This window comes from Oratosquilla oratoria, chromosome 5, assembly GCF_046742065.1.
Source record: "Oratosquilla oratoria isolate Oo_2021 chromosome 5, ASM4674206v1, whole genome shotgun sequence".
NCBI classification, from domain to species: domain Eukaryota; kingdom Metazoa; phylum Arthropoda; class Malacostraca; order Stomatopoda; family Squillidae; genus Oratosquilla; species Oratosquilla oratoria.
In genome coordinates this window covers 21,764,578-21,781,813 of record NC_134781.1, presented here as the reverse complement: position 1 = coordinate 21,781,813, position 17,236 = coordinate 21,764,578, and the positions used below count along the sequence as shown (strand labels likewise).

General features: G+C 41.5%; 1 protein-coding gene across 4 annotated transcripts in view; it reads right to left on the bottom strand.

Moving 5' to 3' along the window:
* Positions 1 to 16,692, bottom strand: part of DCX-EMAP (Doublecortin-domain-containing echinoderm-microtubule-associated protein) — a 128,224-nt gene extending 111,532 nt beyond the window's left edge. The window contains exon 1 of one of the 4 annotated variants that reach the window (XM_076185020.1): positions 15,987 to 16,692. In XM_076185020.1, coding sequence (XP_076041135.1) covers positions 15,987 to 16,067 — 81 coding nt within the window. In that variant the 5' untranslated portion in view covers positions 16,068 to 16,692. Of the gene's footprint in view, positions 1 to 444; positions 665 to 15,986 lie in introns of those variants that run through there. The other 3 variants (XM_076185023.1, XM_076185021.1, XM_076185019.1) reach the window with 3 other exon arrangements.
* Positions 16,693 to 17,236: the final 544 nt, after the last annotated feature.

Sequence of the window (17,236 nt, the reverse complement as noted above, 5' to 3'; positions counted from 1 at the left end):
AATGATACTAATAACTACAACTGTAAAATGAAATACAATACTAATGCATGCACATTCAATACAATTTGACTTCATAATATATGCGAGATGCATTGCATATATACAAGCGTCTTCGAGAAAGATAAAAATTTGCGCGGTTAATTAATTTTTCATATTCTATGCTTACAAAACACATATAGAAGTAAGCCATGAACAAAGGCCTCTATTGTAGCTATACATCAAATGAAGTCTAAGTTGTAAGCTGTGTATACGAACACACACATGCTCATACTTTCTACAGAACGTATACATACGTTAGTCACACTACGTGTAACCGCATATCTTGAGGGTTCTCTAATTATGACAAATCGCAGCTATGCGCATGCGCAATAAAGTGGAGGAGGAGGAGGAGATGGAGGAAAGAGATGCTGGAGGAAGAGGCCGGTGGGCGGTGTCTGTCTCTACCTTCGCCGGTCCCATTCTAGATCGTCTTCGCTTCGTGGTCAACGTCTTCGGGAGATGTCTCGACTTCCAGAAATCGCTCTTAGGTCCTCTTGGCCTTCTTGGCTCTCGCCAGCTCATCGGGGGGTTCCCTTCCGTCTCTTTAGGCTGTCGCTCGTGGGGAGCGCATCGCTGCAGTTCGTGGCCAAATGAGCACTTCAGTCTTATCACATAGATTTGTTGAAATATCTTTGTCCTGTTTTGGTTTTTATTTGGCAGTGGGGTGGAAGGGTATGTTGGGTATTGTCAGAATGCGTTTGCATCACATTTATTTAATTTCACTTTCTGAGAAGGGATGAAACGATCAGTTTATTGGTGTCAAAACGATTGACTGGGCTTTTTGATGAGGAAATGATTGTATTATAATTTTTCTCTTGCAGTAAAAATGAATGAAATGGTACACAAGTGGTAATTGTTAAAACAAAAATTCCTCGCATAAATGGGCTTCGTAGCCATTATTATGGTAACCTTTTGAGTACAGTGATTGACTTGTATGTCTTTTTTCAACCTGGCACCAGGCGATTTTGTTCAGCTTAGTTAAATATATTCTGTAAGCAAGGGGTTAAATTTAACCTCAGGGTGTCACTTATTGAATGAACAGGTTTCAGAATAAAATCAAGATTTTATATTCTATTGGACAAAACATTGGGAACACGCGAGACGCAAGTGTTATAGTGAGATCTCTTATAAAAAAAAAAAAAAAAAAGCAGACCTGTTATCTTTGCCTTATGTGCTTGATGGTATCTAAAACAAGTACTGGAAACCAGTAGAAGTTATATTCGAAAGCTGATTAATTATCGCACTGTAAAACGTGATGGGAACTACTCTAGCGATTGTGTCAACTTGGGTTAATTCCGGAGGATGTGCCAATAACATATTGTTTATTTAGAAAATATTTTCCTCGTTAAAGTCAGACGATTTTACTCGGCTGAAGAAAAGCCTTCTGGACCAAGATCACAATGAACCAGGATTGTCACGTCCAGAGACGTGTCTGGTAGTATTTGATCATGTCTCTTCTTGGTGCGACAGCCGTTTTCAGAGTCAAACGCCATGTTTGTCGTTGACTAGTCACCGTCCACGAAGTGGGAAGTGAGAAACCCCTGGCAGGGCAAGCCCTATCATTTTTTTTTTTTTTAGGTCGATGATGGGGTTACTTCCCCGCCTGGCCAGGGCGGTCGGAAACCAATACAAGAAGCACGACATGGGTCACGGGAATCGAATTCACGACCACTTGATCATAAGGTCGACATATTATCCACTGTGCTACCGCACGGCCCACTACAATGGAATAGATTTAAACATTATATGTTATATTTTATACTTATTCCCGACGCTTCCTTTTCTGAATGAAATCGTCTGATGTTAACCATAAAAGAAACTATAAAGTGGTCAGATGTCTGTAGCGGACAATTGTATATCGCCGCGCATGCTCGTTATTCCTTAAAAAAAACGAATCATTATATATCAAACATATGTATGAAACTGTGTGAACAAACGTGTAATTCAGCTTACGTATCTGGCTTAGTGACCGTAATTTCACCAGAATTTGTTTATTCATTTGTTTGTATAATGTCGAAACTCTGAGCAAGCCACTATACTAGCAAAAAAAAAAAAAAAAAAAAAAAAAAAAGGCGTGTCCTAAACTCCTTTATGATCTCATTAGTCTGACGTCATACTTCAAACCGGCCATATGGCTGTCCTCATATTACAGCTGACGTGACGTCATACCTAGTTACGTTTGTTTGTATTTGTTGGTCTCGAGTTGACATTTTGTGTGTGTGTGTGTGTGTGTGTGTGTGTGTGTGTGTGTGTGTGTGTGTGTGTGTGTGTGTGTGTGACGATATAATGAAACTTAGTGTTTCTTGACGAATGCAGAGTGTAATGACAGCTCTCCCCTCACACGTCACAAAAAATATCACGAATGATGGGGAAGTCATACAATGATAAGAAAAATAGAAACATTGATGCTATCACAATACTCAGCAACGACATTTTTCTACTCATGTTAGCGTTTTTTTAAAGGCTTTTTTGATTGCAGGCAGATTCTTAAAACGCAACATTATGTTTTGAAAAAGAGGATAAATGGTTAGTATCATACTTATTCTCTTCACTGCATTTTAACACTTAATTATGGCTTCCATCGAGCAATTTTATTCAGCTGGTAAACCCCTTGACAGCAAAATTCTTTGAAAAGCAAGATTTTGTAATTTTTACGCTCACTCCGGATCCTAGGATTTACTTGGAAAAAAATCTTAACGTTTCTGTTTTGTTTCCCTTGTGAATATAACTGTGAAGTCACACATATTATGTTTGGGATCTGCATTATGATAGCAAGTCCAACACTAGTCAACAAGGGGACGGAAAGTCTTTGTCTAATGATCCTTTATTAAAAAAAAACAAAAAAAAAAAACAAAAAAAAACAATGGTAATATGAAAAATATTATGTTTGATGGTGATACGATGTAATTGCATTCTGCAGCTTATCGTTTAATGAAGTAATTATTTTCTCTCTCTTGCGTGGTGACACAATAAGACGCTATACTAAACTTACATGAAAAGTAATTTTTTTTAAACTGTATCAATTATTATTTAGACCTTATGTTATCTCCCCACATTTACACCCTAACCACACCCTATCCCTCTCCCACCCCTTATATCTCACCCTTATCACCCTATCACTCACCCTCCACCCTTTATCCCACACCCAGCCCTCGCCCCAACCCAGCCCTCATCCCACCCCTCATTCCACTCGCACCGCTGTAACTCCCACCCCTCATTCCACTCCCACCGCTGTAACTCCCACCTCTCATTCCACTCCTACCGCTATTACCCCCACCCACACCCTCATCCCACCCCCTCATCCCACCCCACCCCCCTCATCCCACCCCCACCCCCTCATCCCACCCCCACCCCCTCATCCCACCCCTACCCATCATTCCACCTCCACCTCCTCATCCCACCCCAGCTCTCATCCTACCCTACCCATCATTCCACCTCCACCTCATTCCACCCCTACCCCTCATCCCACCCTTACCAATCATTCCACCTCCTCATCCCACCCCAGTCCTCATCCTACCACACCCTTCATCCCACTCTATCCCTCATCCCACCCCCACCCATCCCACCCTCACCCCTTATCCCACCCTACCCCTCATCCCGCCCCGCCCTTCATCCCACCCTATCCCGCATCCCACCCCACCCCTCACATCACCCCTCATCCCACCCTTCATCCTACCCATCCTTCATCCCACCCCCACCCCTTATCCCACCCCACCCTTCATCCCATCCCTACCTCTCAGAACACCCCTTGTCCCACCCCTCACCCCATCTCTTTTCCTACCTCTCACCCCATCCCTTGTCCCACCCCTACCCCTCACCCCCAACTTCCACCCTCCACCTCTCACCCCGCCCATCATTCCCCCACGTCCACCCACTCTGCGTCCTCTCAAATGTCAACAAGACGAGATTAGGAGTATTCTGTAATAACGACAAACGTGGTCCTCTAATTCGTATCAAACAACTTGTTGACAATTTGTTCCCTCCCCCACCCCACCCTCCTCGCCCTTGAACAACGCGACGTGACTCAATTACCCGTCCACGTTAATTGAAGTGCAAATGTGTCTTCATTCTAGCCTCCGCCATCGTTAAGGAAGCCAAACGATCATTGACGTGATTTGACGTTTTCGAAGGTCACGAAAGAATTCTTCAACCGCTTGGGATGTCTTTGTTTTTTCTTTCCCTCTGCTGAGGTATCTCGGAGCTGAATAAAATCGATTAGCGGCAGAAAGAACAAGTAACAACTCTACATATGAATTAAAATTATTAATTTGTATATTAGTAAGCCATGTAACTGCGCACGCGATTACACGCAACCGAAAAAATTGCTTAATATTAACAAAAGTTGCTAATTGATGGGTTAATCGAGATAGATTTAACCCATTAGTATTGCAGGGAGGTTGCCTTATCTGAGTCACATCGTCTGTTGGTGCCCAGAATAAAAACGTACAAATTATGAAAAAACAGTGAAAGTGTTTATATTAAGTCAAAGGTAAACTATCGTTCCGGTTTGAAAAAAATATGTACCGGAGATATTATTTCATCAGCATCCGTGATAAGGTACCGGAGAGATAGTTCTGTCATCTCCCGGGGGCTCTTTATTGTACCGGAGAAATATGTTTATCTCGATACTTAATTGCGTACTGGAGAAACTGTTTTGTTTACACACACACACACACACACACACACACACACACACACACACACACACACACACACACACACACACACACACACACACACACACACACACATATATACATATTTTTTCTTGCTGAATTTTTTGAGTGTTTGGCAATGTATTATAAAAGGCATAGCGGCAAGATAAAAAGAAAATCATTTAATAAAACAAAAATCATACGAAAAGTGCCCAAATTATTTAAACCTATCCTTAAACGAAAAGGGAGATTTTATATAAGTCAAGATTTGAAAGGGAAATAGTAAAATCATCCATCTATTTACCAAGTGCATCTTCCCCCTTATACGGAAGGTAGTCAAGTGAAAGCACCTACCCACTCCCACCTATTTTACTCCCACCCATTTTACTCCTACCCATTCCACTTCCACCCTTTCCACTCCCACCCATTCCACTTCCACCCATTCCACTCCCACCCCTTCCACTCCCACCCCTTCCACTCCCACCCATTCTACTCCCACCCCTTCCACTCCCACCCCTTCCACTCCCACCCATTCCACTCCCACCCATTCCATTCCCACCCCTTCCACTCCTACCCATTCCACTCCCACCCCTTCCACTCCCACCCATATCACTCCCACCCATATCACTCCCACCTATTCCATTCCCATCCCCAACCCTTGTTTCTCTCTTATCGTAGCTCCTAGTAAAATCAGAATTAAATGTATATCGCGTTTGATAACAACGAGGCGAGAGATAATGGCCTAAAACTCCCAACAAGACGTAACTAAGAAATATATAAAGATAATCTCGCCTACTGCGAATTCAGTGAAATAATTATATTTCACGTTGGTGAGATTTAATGTAATGAAGCTCGATTTATAAAGATTCACGTTGGAAAACATTTGAACAAAATGTTAAAATGTTTGGTTATAGGTTGATTTGTTTTATTTGACGATTTCGATTAAACCCCATTTATGGGTTTTTGAGTTCTCGATTTTTTTTTTTATAATTTTGAACTAGTTTTAATTTTTTTTTTACGATTCTAACGAGCTTTAACGATTTTAATGTTTAATCGGCCCCCCGGAAGAAGATAGAGTACCAACTAACATGGAAGGAATCAAATGTTTTATCCTAACTGCCTCCAGATTGTTTTACTTGACGATTTCGATTTAACCCCATTTATGGTTTTTGAGTTTTCGAGTTTTAACAAATTTTATTATTTTGAACTATTTATTTTTATTTTTTATTTTTTATTTTTTACAATTTTAACGAGTTTTAACGATTTTAATGTTTAATCGTCTCCCTGAAGAAGATAGAGCACCAACTAACATGGAAGGAATCAAGTGTTTTATCCTAACTGGCTCCAGACATTCTTATTTATTAACATAGAAAAAAAACTTCGTAAAGTGATACTGTTATGTGGAGGATCGTCGGACTTAGAACGTTTATTATGGCTGATGGCAGATGATTCTATTCACCAGGAGGACTACTCTATTCCTCAGAGGATTAAATGTATCTATTTACAATGAGGTAGAGCGTTGTCAACATAGGTATTCTTGTTGTCTAAAGCAAGACGATTCATTGTGATTTTTTTCATATTTTAGCTCAATGATTTTTATCTTATTTCATCTTATTTTATTCCATTTATTCATTTCTTTAAGATTCTTGGAAAACTCAAATGAAATTATGGAGATTTTGTTTGAATAATTTTTCAATGTGGAAGTGGGTTTACCTTAACTGAATAACATTCCATGGCGGAAATTATAATAAACAATTAAAGTCACAAAAACGTTAAAATTGTTAATCGAGATTGTATCGAACTATTCTTTAACTCTTGCCTCGGAGGAAGTTTCCTTTAGCTGAATAAAATCGCCTGGCGGCAGAAAGACTTAAGGACAAAAATCACAAACCGCAGCGATAATACATACATATACCAAGGCTTTTTCCCCCTTTCAATGGAGGTAGCCAAAAAGGGAAAGGCATAAAAACACTCCCACCCATTTCATCCCTAAATACACTCCACACCCCTCCCACCCTCCCTCTCATCTGAGCACCTCCTGGATGACGGGTCATCCCTGCACCTTGCCCACCGCCCTGGGTCAGAAGCAGTGTCGCATAATACTAATGTTTTTTGTAAGAATAAAGTTGCATGCTCGAAATAAGAGAATCTATTAGATTCGTAACCAATGGTTCAAAGGCACTGAGTGAGATGATTGTAGCAACTTCATCACTTCAGCCAATGTCCAGCTGAACAAAAATGCATGATGGTAGTCACATCCTTCAAACACAGGGTGAGGCAAAAGTCAGGTAACCATTGTTATTATTATGTATTATTGTGATCGAGTTTTGTTTTCTTCCCCTAAGGTACCCCGAAAAAACAAAAACAATAAAGGTATCTTAATAAATTGATGTTAATACTACATAGTAATAACAATGGTTAACTGACTTAAAGTTAACGATGACCAACATCAGTTTAACTGACAACATACTTGGGAGTCTTGTGTTTGAATGATTAGATTACTTATAATTATGATTAAATACAATTGTTCTGGGACACAGCTATTATGTTCATAAATGATAATGAATTTTTTCTGAGAAGCATGGCTATCAGTTGTTTGAATATATAATTTGACAGCAATAAAAGTTACACAAGATTACATTAGATCTCTTATCAAATGAATATGACTTTTCTAAATAACCAGATTGGTTATTCATGTTCACATTTTACAGTGACCGTATATGATCTTCTTATGTTTAGATATTGTTCTGGGTAGCTTATACGACACTTATAAAGAATGAGATCGTCTATTGCTTTGCAGATCCTACATCGACCGTATTGGAACCTCCTACTTTGTTTAGGTGTTGTTCAGGGCAACCTATACATACAAACAGGTGCCCCAACCCACCACCTCTTGAACTGGCAAGGACGAATGATTCCCTCATCAAAAGGCCCTTTAGTTAAACAAGCATTCGCGTTGAATCGATGAAAGCCTAATTGATTGAGATCGTTTAGCGTGGGCGGGAAGAGTGTAAGGATCAATTCCATAGTTGAGTACTTGTAAAATCGCTTGGTTGGTGAACTGAAGTTACATTCTAAACGAAATAGAAATTATGTGAAGTCAGTACCATACCTGAATAAAACCGTCTGTAACAAAACAAATCGATTACCTTCCTTTTTAATGGTACGACTATACGTCTGATATACTGAAATGTTATATATTTCAAACATAATAAAACCCCGTTGATGACAGTCAGACCAAATCACTCATGATTCTATGAAATTAATTTTGACAATTTGCAATAGCAGTCCAACAGCTTATCAAAATAATTTGGCGGAAGTCTAAATAAATCACTCCAAAAATGGGAACAAAATGAATATGGTACGGGCAAATTGCATCGTGATCAATACTGCGGCTATTTCCAACACGAATTTCGTGGCTCAGAACCCTTTCCCGGGTGAATGAAAGCTACTGGTGTTATCGAAAGAGTTTAATCTTTTTGCTGATAAAGGTGGATTACCTTATCTGAATAAAATCACCTGGCGGCAGCTAGAATTAATCATAGACAACGTAGTAAATATGTGTGTGCATGTGTGTGTGTGTGATCATGCAGGTGTATGGTCGCGTGGGCGTGTGTTTGTGTGTGCATACGGGCGTGCGCGCGTGGGCGCGTTTGCAAAATTCTGTGTAGCTTGAGCTTCATCCCCGAGTGTTGACCTCACATCCGGGAGGGCAGTGACGTCACATGTTCATGGATTTTACATTTCTTATTTTGTATTTCTTTCTTTCCTCGTACGCGTGACATATCAAACTCCACTGAGCACGCGCTCTCTCTCTCTCACACACACACACACACACACACACACACACACACACACACACACACACACACACACACACACACACGTATGTACTTGTGCTTCTGAGCTACAGATGAAGATTTGGCTCAGTCTCTCTCTCTCTCTCTCTCTCTCTCTCTCTCTCTCTCTCTCTCTCTCTCTCTCTCTCTCTCTCTCTCTCTCTATCCATCAATCTATCACTCTTTCATTGTTTCTATTTTTATTTCATCCACTTTTATTATGAAATCGGAAGCGTGTGGAAGTTAAAGACTTAGAACCACTGTTTTATTAGACAAACAGTGACGTATCTAAAATAGTCTATTTATCTCTAAACGATTTCATTCAGTTGGGAGGACAGGATTACGTAGTTGGGAACTCGCTATTCTTGACTGCAAAAAGGTTAAATCTACCTAGATTAAGCCATTACGTAAAAGTGGTGTCTAGCAGTCATATGTATTAAGATAGATAAAATTCTAGATTATACCGGCCAAATTACATTAATTAGTAATCTAAGTATGTAGATTACTAGACGCGTACATGATGAAAACTAGCTAACCTAGTAATGTCATATCCGTCATTTCATCCTAATTAGCCTTTGCTAAGTTAGCGATATTTAGATAGTCTCTAGTATCTAGATCTTTTAATTAATCTGACGGTGATGGCTGTTAACGTGTTGTCTAATTAATTGATTTTTTTTAGTTTTTTCCTAAAATGAGTCAATTTTAGCGATGGACAGAATAAACACGAGCTAGGTTATCTAAGGATTAAATCTTGGTTCTACTCTGTTAGGAAACAGTGCTGGACTCGTGATCGACATATAATACCTTTCCGGATGAGAGTAAAAAATTCGTGTGGTTTTATCAGTAGGGAGTATTTTGACTTTACCCATATTGTTGCCGTTGCCCAAGGGTGGCAGTAACCGCTTCAAGTGTTAGTGCAAATTCTTCACATTATGAACGGAGTGCGAACTCGGGCCACAGCATGATAGCCCGAGACGCTAACCTGTACATTATGCGTGCGTGGTTTGTTGATGATAAAGACTTTTGAGACTGTACAGATGACGTCATAAAGCGAGGGGCAGATGGTAAGGGGGCCTACTGGGGGGAAGTGATCGATAGAATGTAATCGATGGAAGAAAGTGTGGCGACACAAAAAGCTGAAACAGAATGTACTTGACTCAGGAACAAGTCAGGGATGTAATTATAGAATTCTAGATGAATGTTTACAATGGCTACGCCAGCTCGGTGCCGCACTGCCCGTATGTAGGTCGCGGGTTTTGTCTTATTATAGGATGGTATTCTAAGTGTCAAGGTACGTGTATGTATATAAAGAAACACTTACATGAGCACGCTGTAATATGTACATATACACATGGACATTTAAGGAGGCACACACGGCCACGCGTTCACACACACAGGCACACATACACACACACACACACACACACACACACACACACACACACACACACACACACACACACACACACAGTACGCACACACAAGCACACACACACACACACACACACACACACACACACACACACACACACATACAGTACGCACACACATGCACACACACACATGCACACGCACACACACACACACACACACACACGCACACACACATTCATACAGTACGCACACACACACACACACACACACACACACACACACACACACACACACACACACACATAGACACACATGTACACACATGCACACACAAGCACGCACACACACACATTTTTATTAACTTGCTTATTTTGTTTGATCGGGAAAAAAATCGATCGCCAAAAAATGATCCCGTAATAATCAAGGTATTACTGAAGCGTCTGTTCTTAACTGAATAAAATCATCTAACGTTAGTCGAAATAAAATCATCAAAGTCATCATATTGGATCAATTGTCCCACTGGAATCCATCTGTCCCATTCTTACATATGCGAAGTATTTCTCAGCTGAAGAAAATCTCTTGGAGACCAACAAAATCTACCTTAATGTAATCGATGTTAACTGGAATTGAATTTAACACTGGATTTAACCTTTCAATTGGTAAGGGTGTTCCCTTAGCTGAACAAAGTCGCCTGGAGAGACATGGCAGTTACACAAGTCTGGTTTGCCTTGAAATTAAAGACTTTAACGCGTAATTGGAGTCGGGGCAGATAAATTATACACTGGATTTAATCCCACGATTGTTTTTAGGGCGATTGGGGGGGGACGAAACTTGTACTCTATCCAGTTAATGTATATGTAGTATATATATATATATATATAAGATATACATTTTATTGTCTAATTTTATTTTTAGTTTTCATTATTAGTTCTTAGTTTAGTTTAAGGTATCTTTCTTTGTATTAGGCAAACTAAAGTACGGAAAATGGAAAAAATTGTGTATAGAAGAGACAAGAAACGCTAGAGGTCTAAACAAGAACAGTACAGTTCACTGTGGTAACATCAACAAACGGCATGAACAGGCGCGCTAGGTACCAATCAGTCCACTCCAAGTTACAGTTCTTAGCCAAGATGAATATAGAAATAAAATCAGCTGACCGTGGTACCTGGAGATGGCGTCATTTTGTAAAAAAAAAAAAAAAAAAAAAAAAAAAAAAAAAAAAAAAATGCCAGTTCGTGTGAGATCTTCGGTTCCTCACTGACCTTGAAGGTAAGGCTGGGCCAGCTGATAGCCATCAACCCAGCGGGATCAGAGTTCTTAACCACTGCGGCATTATGGACTGCATTTGACCTGCGCTTCTGTCCCTCTGAAGATTATAGCGAACCCTCTATTCGTACTTGTTCTGGCTGCCGTCAGGGGATTTTATTAATTTCAAGAGGATTTTTCTCGTAGTTAAGAGTTGAAATACTCTAATGACTCTTGTTGTTAAACCTGCGTAATCCTTTTTAGATTTTATCTTGGTTAATTTAACTTTGAACATTCAAGTTAAGGTAATTCTTTCCTATTCTGTCCAAGGGCTTCACCTCCGCTGAATAAAATGGGTTGTCTTTGAACAGAACACTTGCACCAATAATGAACTTGCACCAATAATGAATCCTTTTGCTAGGGAGTGGTTTCTTCCTTGAGATGAATAAGGCCTTGTTCACACTAGCGGTTTGAATCGCCGCGGTTCAATTACAATGTATATCAATGGAGGGGTTCACACACAATCGTGCAGTTTTTTCTTGACTATGCGGTACAGCCACGGTTTCCGCGCGGTTCAAACCGCTAGTTTGACCATTGCCTAAAATCGCCTGGCGGCAGCTAGAAGGGAATACAAAAAATCGTAAAATCACAGAAAAGACTAAGATGGCGGATGACAAAAAGACGTCGATTCTATTGAATGTGTATCCGTTCAAGACTGAAGGAATTAAATGAATATCATATTTTAGCCTCAGGGGATTGGTATGCAGTCGAAGGCGATTCCAATGTTGGGAAAGGAAAGATCGGGGAGGGATTGGGATGGAGACGAGGAGGGAGTAGGAGGAGGAGGAGGAGGAGGAGGAGGAGGAGGAGGAGTAGGGGAGGAGGAGGAGGAGTGGGAGTAGGAGGAGGAGGAGGAGGAGGAGGAGGAGGAGGAGGAGGAGGAGGAGGAGGAGGAGGGGGACAAGGAAGGAAGGAAGGAAGAGGGAAACAAAAGTGAGTGAGTGAGTGAGGGAGGGTGGGAGGGAGGGGGACACGGAAGGGTGAGATAGTGAAGTCAACAAGAGAGAGGGAGAGGGAGCAAGAGAGAGGAAGAAAAGGAGAGAGAGGGAAACAGAGAGAGAGAGGGAGAGAGAAAGAGGAAGGAAGAAAGAGGGAGGGTGGGAGAGGGAGAAAGAGAGAGAGAGAGAGAGAGGTAGAGAGAGGGAGCGAGAGAGGGGGAGGAAGAGAGAGAGGGGTAGAGAGAGTGAATGAGAGAGCGAGGGAGGGAGGGAAGGAGAGGGGAGAGAGAGGGAGAGAAAGGAAGTGAGGGAGAGTGAGGGAGAGAAAGTTGAATGTGTGGAGGTCATACGGAATTCGGGAAATTTGAGTTCGTAAGGACCAAATGGGAGATTGATGGAGGGAGTGAGGAGGACGTGGAGGAGGAGGAGGCGGAGTGGGAGCAGGAGAGAGTCTGGAGGGACTATTTCGTCGGCGACAGCCAGCGGCGCTTTCTCCATTCATGTTTTCAAAGATATTTGATGCCTCCCTAAAGTTAGGGTGGCAGGAGGTGGAGAGAGAGAAAGATGGAGAGAGAGAAAGAGAGAGAGAGAGAGAGAGAGAGAGAGAGAGAGAGAGAAAGAGAGAGATAAAAAGAGATAAAAAGAGAGGGAAGAGGGAGAGGTATAGATATATAGAGATGAGGGAGATGTATACATATATATATATATATATATATATATATATATATATATATACACATAGAGAGAGAGAGAGAAAGAGAGGGACGGAGAGAGAGGGAGGGATGGAGATGGATAGAGGGACGTAGATGGATAGAGGGGTGGAGATGGATGGAGAGAGAGAGAGAGAAAGAAAGAGAGAGAGAGAGAGAGAGAGAGAGAGAGAGAGAGAGAGAGAGAGAGAGAAGAGAGAGAGAGAGAGAGAGAGAGAGATAAAGAGAGGGAAGAGGAGAGGTATACTGTAGATATATAGAGATGAGGGAGATGTATACATATAATATATATATATAATATATATATATATATATATATACACATAGAGAGAGAGAAAGAGAGGGACGGAGAGAGAGGGAGGGATGGAGATGGATAGAGGGACGTAGATGGATAGAGGGGTGGAGATGGATGGAGAGAGAGAGAAAGAAAGAGAGAGAGAGGGAGAGAGAGAGAGAGAGGAGAGAGAGAGAGAGAGAGAGAGAGAGAGAGGAGAGAGAGAGAGAGAGAGAGGGATGGAGATGGAAAGTGGTGGAGATGGAGAAAGTGAGAAGGATGGGAATGGAAAGAGAAGGAGAGAAAGAGGGATGGGCATGGAGAGGAGAGGGTATGGGCAAGGAGAGAGAGGGATGGAGATGGAAAGAGAGGGATGGAGATAGAAAGAGGAAGAGGGATGGAGATGGAGAGAGGGAAAGGTATGGAGATGGAGAGAGTGATGGAGATAGAGATGGATGGAGATAAAGAGAGATGGATGGAGATGGGGAGAGGAAGAGGAATGGGGATGGAGAGAGAAATGGAGATTGAGAGAGAAGGATGGAGATTGAGAGAGAGAGAGAGAGAGAGAGAGAGAGAGAGAGAGAGAGAGAGAGAGAGAGAGAGAGAGAGAGAGAGAGAGAGAGAGTGGAAATAGAAAGATGGATGGAGATGGAGAGATAGAGGGGATGGAGATGGACAGAAAGATGGATATGGAGACAGGGACAGAGATGGAGAGAGATAGGGATGGAGATGGAGATAGAGGGATGGAGATAGAGAGGTTGATGGAGATGAAGAGGTTGATTGAGATGGATGGAAAGGTAGAGAGAGATGAGTGGAAAGGGAGAGAAAGATGGATGGAAAGGGAGAGAGAGATGGATGGAAAGGGAGAGAGAGATGGGTGGAAAGGGAGAGAGAGAAGGATGGAAAGGGAGAGAGAGATGGATGGAAAGGGAGAGAGAGATGGATGGAAAGGGAGAGAGAGATGGATGGAAAGGGAGAGAGAGAAGGATGGAAAGGGAGAGAGAAAAGGATGGAAAGGGGGGGAGAGATGGATGGAAAGGGAGAGAGAGATAGATGGAAAGGGAGAGAGAGAAGGATGGAAAGGGAGAGAGAAACGGATGGAAAGGGAGAGAGAGGGATGAGATGGAGAGGGAGAGGGAGGAATGAGATGGGGAGAGAGGGGGACGAAATGGAGAGAAAGAGGGATGGAGATAAAAAGAGAAGGGTGGAGGTGGAGAGAGAGAGAGGAATGGGGATGGAGAGAGAGAGAGGAATGGGGATGGAGAGAGAGAGAAATGGAGATGGAGAGAGAGAGGAATAGAGATGGAGAGAGGAATGGAGATGGAGAGAGGAATGGAGATGGAGAGAGGAATGGAGATGGAGAGAGGAATGGAGATGGAGAGAGGAATGGAGATGGAGAGAGGAATGGAGATGGAGAGAGGAATGGTGATGGAGAGAGAAATGAAGATGAAGAGAGAGAGGAATGGAGATGGAGAGAGAGAGGAATGGAGATGGAGAGAGGAATGGAGATGGAGAGAGGAATGAAGATGGAGAGAGGCATGGAGATGGAGAGAGGAATGGAGATGGAGAGAGAGAGAAGGAGAGAGAGGAATGGAGATGGAGAGAGAGAGAGAGGAATGGAGATGGAGGGAGAGAGGGAGAGGGAGAGGGAGGGAGGAGGGTTTATTGCGCTGAACGTGTGAGGAGAAACGTAAGGACCCAAGACGAGAAGAAATATAAAAACCAAAAGGTTTTTAAGGAAAATAGACAAGAAAATGTGCACAAACTAGATCTAAGTAACAATTTGAATGTTCAGTGTATGTTGTATATTTTTGGTTAGTGTTAGACATTCTAATCAGCTAGCATTAGTTAGAATATGTGATAGATTCAATAGCATAGATTATTTCTTATCCTTTCTACTTATACATATGTGTGTATGCATATATATATATATATATATATATATATATATATATATATATATATATATATATATATATTATTTCTGAAGAAGCCCTGCTGGGCGAAACGTAAAATATATTGGACTCCCATACTCTGCGTTTGGCCTCTTCCCTACAGAGCTGTTGCAGTCATTGCTGCTTTTACTCATCTTATATATATTATATATATATATATATATATATATATATATATATATAAATGTATATTATAATATATATGATATATAATATGCATACATATACATACACAAACACGTACACATAATCTTTTCAAAAGAAATACAAATCATAAAAACAAAACCCTCAATGAACGCAGAGGTTAACATAATTTCTTTCGTTATAGATTAAAATTATTCATTTGACCTCCTTGGTCTAGTGAAGTTACATATACAACAACAATCTTTCCTACAAAAATAGTAACAACAACAACAACGTTGACAACAGTAATAACTAGAACAGCAATAATAACATCAGTGACAACAGTGAGCACAAGAACTCTTGCAACATCAAACCGTGAACGAACAAACACAAAATGGTGTCTGGGAGTTCACACGTGTATGAGTGCCATATAACATAATCTAATTTGCTTAGACAAACGCCGAGCGATTTCATACAATAAAGTCTTTGACTCAAACGTGAATTTAAAACATTAAATTTTGTGGTCTTTACCTTCCTTCCTTCTCAATTTAATAAAATCGCCTGACGTCAGTCAGTACAAATTCCGTAAAGAATGTTAGATTGTTGGAGGTGTTAAACAAAATAGGTGACAACAAGTCTCATAGATTGTAGGCTATTATTCGACTATAAAAAATGTGTACAAACCACACGGACGGAAGACAGTAAAATCACACATACAACAACAACACACGTGACATACGAGAATACAATACTACTAATAGATTCAGCTACAACCTCAGTGTCTTTTTCTCGCGTCTGTTTGAGTCCCGCAGTAGTTGGCGAATGTCGACCTTTTTCTCTTACCGATTCTTCCATGACCTTCGACCTTGGTTGTGGGGGGGAGGAGGAGGAGGAGGGGGAGGCCTCCGCCTCAAGGTCAACCTTAACCGGTCAAGTGAAATTCGGGGTCTCGCATCGTAATTTTCATTTTTTATCTTTAACTTGTTTTTTCTTGGTTTTTATTTTTCTTACATTTCTGGTTCCGTAAACGGCGTCTTTTTGTCTAAGACTGTTGACCTGTTCTGTGTCTTAGTGTTGTTTTTTTGCAAGACGTTCTTTTGATTGCAAATATCAGGACAATTTCCCAATGCTGATAATATTTTTCTTGTTTCTTAGTCACTCTTTGACAGGCATTTTCAAAGTAAAAAAAAAAAAAAAAAAAAGATGAACAAAACTATATCTTTTTATTTCGTCCAAGTTCCATCTACCGCGGATTGTTGAAGAAACGAACACAGGCACTCGACTGTCTACACGTTACGTTCTGCAACGACGACCGTTCGCAGAGAACGTAAGCCAAGGGCGTTCTCCCCTCGCCGTGCCAAAAGCCTGTCACGGCACATGTGTCGGAGCACCAAAAGAAAGTGTCGCCTTTTGTGACACAGTGCCAAGTCTCCGCGGCCGACCGCAGGAGAAGGCGCAACAGACCTGACGCGTTACGGCACTATCGTGGCACTGAGTGCCACATGGTCAACCCAAGCTGGCCTGACCCTCCCTCGACACGGACGCACGCACGCACGCGTGGAAACACACCACAAACGTACAAACGCACACACGTACTCTGTTGATTGCAAGGACGATTTCTCGCGATACCATGAGTGTGCACGCAAGTATGTGTACCTGTGCACGCATGTACACACGTCTGTGTGTACATGATGCAGTTTCTGGGCGTGCTACAGGCGATACAAAGAAAAGGAATCGAAAGACGATTAACGAACAAGGAAGAAAGAGAGAAATGGATCAAGACATAATTGGATATAAAGATTAACGGAAGGAAGGAGAGAGGAAAAGAGAGAGACAAGCAAGGTGGAGAGTAAGTGGTGGAAAAGAGGAAAAAGAGAGTAGAAGGGAAAGGAGAAAAGAGAGGAGGAAGGAAGGGAAGGTTTGGGTCAAAGGAGAGAGGAGGAGGAAAGGAAAGAGAGAAAGAGAGGAAGGGAGGTAGAAAAAGAGGCGAAAACAGACATATAAAGAGACACAGACACAGAGAC